At 50.9% G+C, this 5053-nt stretch overlaps 1 protein-coding gene across 1 annotated transcript; it reads left to right on the forward strand.

Moving 5' to 3' along the window:
* Nucleotides 1-786: 786 nt before the first annotated feature.
* Nucleotides 787-4656, forward strand: Cxcr4 (C-X-C motif chemokine receptor 4). The gene is made up of 2 exons (XM_059280483.1): nucleotides 787-898; nucleotides 3060-4656. Exons 1-2 carry the CDS (start codon nucleotides 878-880, stop codon nucleotides 4101-4103), a joined length of 1065 nt encoding a protein of 354 aa, XP_059136466.1. The 5' UTR covers nucleotides 787-877; the 3' UTR covers nucleotides 4104-4656.
* The last annotated feature ends 397 nt before the right edge of the window (nucleotides 4657-5053 follow it).

Consider the following 5053-nt stretch of genomic DNA (forward strand, 5'->3'; position numbering starts at 1 on the left):
CAGCTCGTGGTCCGAAGCTGGGACTCTGTAATTACCTGTTAACTATAATGCATTCCTATATGCTTATGAAATGAAAATGAACCTTTGCGTCTGTGCAGGTTTCTTAGGATTGTTACACATAGTCCTCGTCGCTAAATCCCTCTTTATAATAAAGCACACCTTAATCTTTTTTTTTTTTTTTTTTTTTTTTTTAAAGCCTTTTCACGAATTGGTTGCCACTACTGTGATTTTCTTGCTGGGAGTATACCTCCACTTCTCGAAGGGTCCGCAAGTGTTTTCTGCTCATCGACATCTGATCCCGATGTCATTACTGTGAATGGGCAGTAACACACACTTGCATCCAGAAGAGCTCGGATAGTATAGTAGCGCCCGACAGCTCAGGGAATGGAGTCAGACCCTGGCCGGGCTTCCAACATTGCCGCCTACTGGTTAGGTAGGTGCCAACTCACCCCCTTCTCCACACACACACACACACACACCCCACGCCACTCTGGTCTCAACGTCTCCATCGGTAAACTCTTAAGTCTAGAAGTCTATCCACTTGGGCAAGGATGGATGCGCGACCCACAGAAACTCGCCGGCTGGTACCCTGCTTTCCCCAACATTATCCGGCCAGGATCTGGACCCACGAGGTGACCTACAGCAGAACAAGCAGCAGCCGCTCTCAGACTTCGGCGCCCCAGCGCTCCGAGCCCCTCCCCCGCCGCGCTCCTCCCGCCCCGTCCGACCTGCGCATGCGCTGCCCCGCGAGCGTGTTTTTATAAAAGTCCAGTTCGGGCCAGAAACTTCAATTTGTTGCCTGGTGCAGCAGGTAGCAGTGACCCTCCGAGGCGTTCGGTGCTCCGGTAGCCGCCACGGCTGGAGAGCGAGTGTTGCCATGGAAGGCATCAGTGTGAGTGTAAGTCCAGTTGCATCCTACCTTGTAATAAGCGTGCAAACTTAGAGCGCAACCCCTCTAAGAACGGGTGGAAGCGAACAGAACCTTGGGGATGCTAGGGTCACGAAGAAGGGGCGCGGGAGCTAATTTTTTTTGTGAGCATGGCTATAGGGGGAGGAGGATAGGAATATTTTTCTCAGTAAATAGAGGAAGGGGGAGGTTCCGATGGAGTTTTCCTAAAGCTGCTCCTGTTTCCCGCTTGAGTCTCGTGGCGCTCGCCGGCTTGCACGCTGTTTGAAAACGTCCCGGGTTTGTTTGTGTTTGTTTGTTTGTTTGTTTGTTGCACACGGGCGAAGAAGGCTCGCGCTCTGCCCCGGGACTCAATCATCCTCTGGTCCTCCTGAGAACCGGAGTTTCTTACATTGTGTGAATATAGAGACTGAAGTCCGTTCGTGTAGGCAGAGTCCCCAGGTCCACACTACATCCTGGGTGAGCTTCGAACAGAAGCGTCTTGGAGTTAGGAGCGCGGTTCCAAAATTCTCTGCCGCGGACGGAGGAGCGCCAGTCTCCGGCGGGAAACGCGCACTAGCCTACCGCGTCGCTTGCCTAAGGGGGTCCAAACCGCGGCAGCCGCGGGGAGGTGACCGAACGTGGCCGCTCTGGGGTGGAGTGGCAGCGCTTTTGCGGACATCCGAAAGGTGGCAAATGAGCCTCCCGAGGTCTGGGTAGTCTTTAGGATTGCCCACGAGAAAGGGGCATAAGCCTGCAGCATGCAGCTGCTGGCCGGGAGGTGTGCTCGGCGGCGGGACGGTGGTTGGGGACAGGAGGGCGTGTTGGAACCGCACCTGGGTTGTGCCGGGTCGCCGCAGGGATGAACAGGTGCAAGCCTGGAGACGGTTTGACTGAGCCCCAGTGCAGAGTTTAACCGTCGGTGGTTTCCTGAGTCTTTTGAAACCCCCTCGCTTAGGGAGGGTTTTGTTGTGTATTTTTTTTTTTTTTTCGTTTCCTCCCGCGGCGCGCAATTCAAAGGCGCTCGCACTGGAGCCGCCCAATCTGTTGCCAGCACCCGGAGGGACGATCCTGGCGCGCAGCCAGGAGGAACCCCTGGAACCGCTGCCGATTGGCCTTAGGCCTGAGTGCGGTGGGCAACAGCGCCAGCCCCTAGGTGGGTGACTCGGACCTCGGGGTGTGCACGGTCTAGACGCCCCCCCCCCCAGCTGCTTACCTCGGACCCCAGTAACTAGCTGGGTCGGCTACAGGGTGGGAAAGGACTGGGAGAGTGAGGAAGTGAAACTTGGGGCGAAAACCACGGGGTGCAGACCCCGTGACTTTCCCCACCCAGGATAATGTGACTCTAACGTCCCAGATACACCCAGCGATAAACATGGGGGTGGCAAGACAGGCTTACCTTCCAGAGAAGCGCGGGAGGTGGGGTGGGGTGGAGTAGAGGAGCGCTGTTTGCTCATTTTTAACACTCCCATAACCCTAAGCCGCAACCCCACTTCCAAGACTTTGGCGTTACTCCTCTTTCTTCACTACGTGTGACTTGAAATGCAGTGGTTTGTGTTTAGACAGACGTGAGAAAAAGGAAATTTTGCACCTAAAAAGCGTTGAGTCTTGGGGGGGGGGACCCCCACCATCATGTTCTGCATTCCTCTCTTCCCTCCTTTGCCAAATCTTCGGAGGAAAAAAAAAACTTTCTCCCATCTCCTCCTTCAACACAGATTTAGCTCCACACCTCTCGCTCCCACCCTGCAGCGCCTGGGAGTGACTTCTTTGTGTGAATGGAGGTTTTTTTGTTGTTTGTTTGTTTTGGTTTGGGATTTTACTTTTTTTTTCCTTGCCTCTCATGGGCAGGCGGGAGAGTTATCCAAAACTAGGCTGTGCACCCCTTAGAATCTCAACGTCCTTTTGTTCTAAACAAAGACTCCTAATTGGTTCCACTAAAGAAGAGATATAAGGAAGTGGCAGTGGGGAGGATGGATGGAGAACCCCGTTGGTTGCAGGATTCTGTATTCTCTCTGGACCTCAGCCAGCCCTTTGGAGTTTCCTGGAAAAGGCTGGATTTAAACCTGCAATTAAAAAAAAAAATGCTAGTTTATTACGCACCAGGAACACCTAAAACTTGGGAAAGGCTTGTTGACCTTGTAAGTGATGTGCATGTCCCTGTTTCCTTTTGCAGATATATACAGCAGATAACTATTCTGAAGAACTGGGGTCGGGAGACTATGACTCCAACAAGGAGCCCTGCTTCCGGGATGAAAACACCCATTTCAATAGGATCTTCCTACCCACCGTCTACTTTATCATCTTCTTGACTGGCATAGTGGGCAATGGGTTGGTGATCCTGGTCATGGGTTACCAGAAGAAACTGAGAAGCATGACTGACAAGTACAGGCTGCACCTGTCCGTGGCCGACCTCCTCTTTGTCATCACCCTTCCCTTCTGGGCAGTTGATGCCATGGCTGACTGGTACTTTGGGAAATTTTTATGTACGGCCGTCCATGTCATCTACACTGTCAACCTCTACAGCAGCGTCCTCATCCTGGCCTTCATCAGCCTGGACCGGTACCTCGCCATTGTCCATGCCACCAACAGTCAGAGGCCAAGGAAGCTGCTGGCCGAAAAGGCAGTCTACCTGGGTGTCTGGATCCCTGCTCTTCTGCTGACTATCCCTGATTTCATCTTTGCTGACGTCAGCCAGGGAGATGGCAGGTACATCTGTGACCGCCTGTACCCTGATAGCCTGTGGGTAGTGGTGTTCCAGTTCCAGCACATCATGGTGGGTCTTATCCTGCCAGGCATCGTCATCCTCTCCTGCTACTGCATTATCATCTCCAAGCTGTCCCACTCCAAGGGCCACCAGAAGCGCAAGGCTCTCAAGACTACGGTCATTCTCATCCTGGCTTTCTTCGCCTGCTGGCTGCCGTATTACGTCGGCATCAGCATCGACTCCTTCATCCTTTTGGAGGTCATCAAGCAAGGATGCGATTTTGAGAGCCTTGTGCACAAGTGGATCTCCATCACAGAGGCCCTAGCCTTCTTTCACTGCTGCCTGAACCCCATCCTCTATGCCTTCCTGGGAGCCAAATTCAAAACCTCTGCCCAGCATGCACTCAACTCCATGAGCCGAGGCTCCAGCCTCAAGATCCTTTCCAAAGGAAAGCGGGGTGGACACTCCTCTGTCTCGACAGAGTCCGAGTCTTCAAGTTTTCATTCCAGCTAACACTTATGGAAAGACATATATAATATATATATATATATATATGATAAAGAACTTTTTATGTTACACATTTTCATATATAAAAGACTGACCAAGCCTGTACAGTTTTTTTTTATTGACTATTGGAGTTTGTCTTTTTAGTTTCTGTGAGAGTTGACTTAATTTATATAAATATTGTTCGTTTGTTCCATGTGAATGAGTGGCCAGGTTCTTAGTTGTTGTTTGTGTGTAGGACTGTAGAGCTGTAGAGAAAACTGAAGATTTTAGGACGTGTGGTGAATGAACTGAAGCTAGAAGTGATCCTCAGCTGTTGCTGCCTAATCTCTCCGTTCCCGAGGAGCACACCCCCCACCTCCCCACCCCGCCCCACCCCCACCCCCGTTCTTAGGTCGCTTAGTTATACTGTGTGATTTTTCTGTAAAGGATGGCACTTAAAACCAAAGCCTGACATGGTATAGAAATGCTTGTTTTTCAGTTTTCAAGAGTGGGTTGCTCTCAGTACCTACAAATGTACAGTCTTGTATTAAGTTGTTAATAAAACACAATGATGAACTTACTTGGTGGTGTACTATGTTGTCATTTCTGCTGGCTATCAGAATATGTTTGGGAAAGTAGACTAATGAACACATGGCACAGCAGAGATCCTCCTGGGTGTGTGTATGTGGGCTCCATGTGTGTGGGCTCACATATGTGCACATGCATGATGCATTGGGTGGTCAAGTCAACTTTAGATATTCCTTGGGACCTGTCACACCATGCTTTTTCGGGTTTTTTTGTTTTGTTTTGTTTCTGTGTGTGTGTGTGTTTGTGTGTGTGTGTTTGGTTGGTTGGTTTTTTGTTTTGTTTTGTTTTTGTTTTTTTGAGACGGTCTCTCGCTGGCCTAGAACTGGATAAGTAGACTGGACTGGCTAGCCGGCAAGCCCCAAGGAAGCAGCTGTCTCCCGCTTCCCAGA

The sequence above is a fragment of the Peromyscus eremicus genome, chromosome 15, assembly GCF_949786415.1.
Source record: "Peromyscus eremicus chromosome 15, PerEre_H2_v1, whole genome shotgun sequence".
Taxonomy (NCBI): Eukaryota; Metazoa; Chordata; class Mammalia; order Rodentia; family Cricetidae; genus Peromyscus; species Peromyscus eremicus.

What these genes read in the sequence shown, in the direction of transcription:
- Cxcr4 (XM_059280483.1), top strand. Translation starts at nt 878, where the DNA reads ATGGAAGGCATCAGTGTGAGT. An exon ending in TGGAAGGCATCAGTGTGAGT is followed by an intron (nt 899 to 3,059) that starts GTAAGTCCAGTT and finishes TTCCTTTTGCAG; the next exon opens with ATATATACAGCAGATAACTA.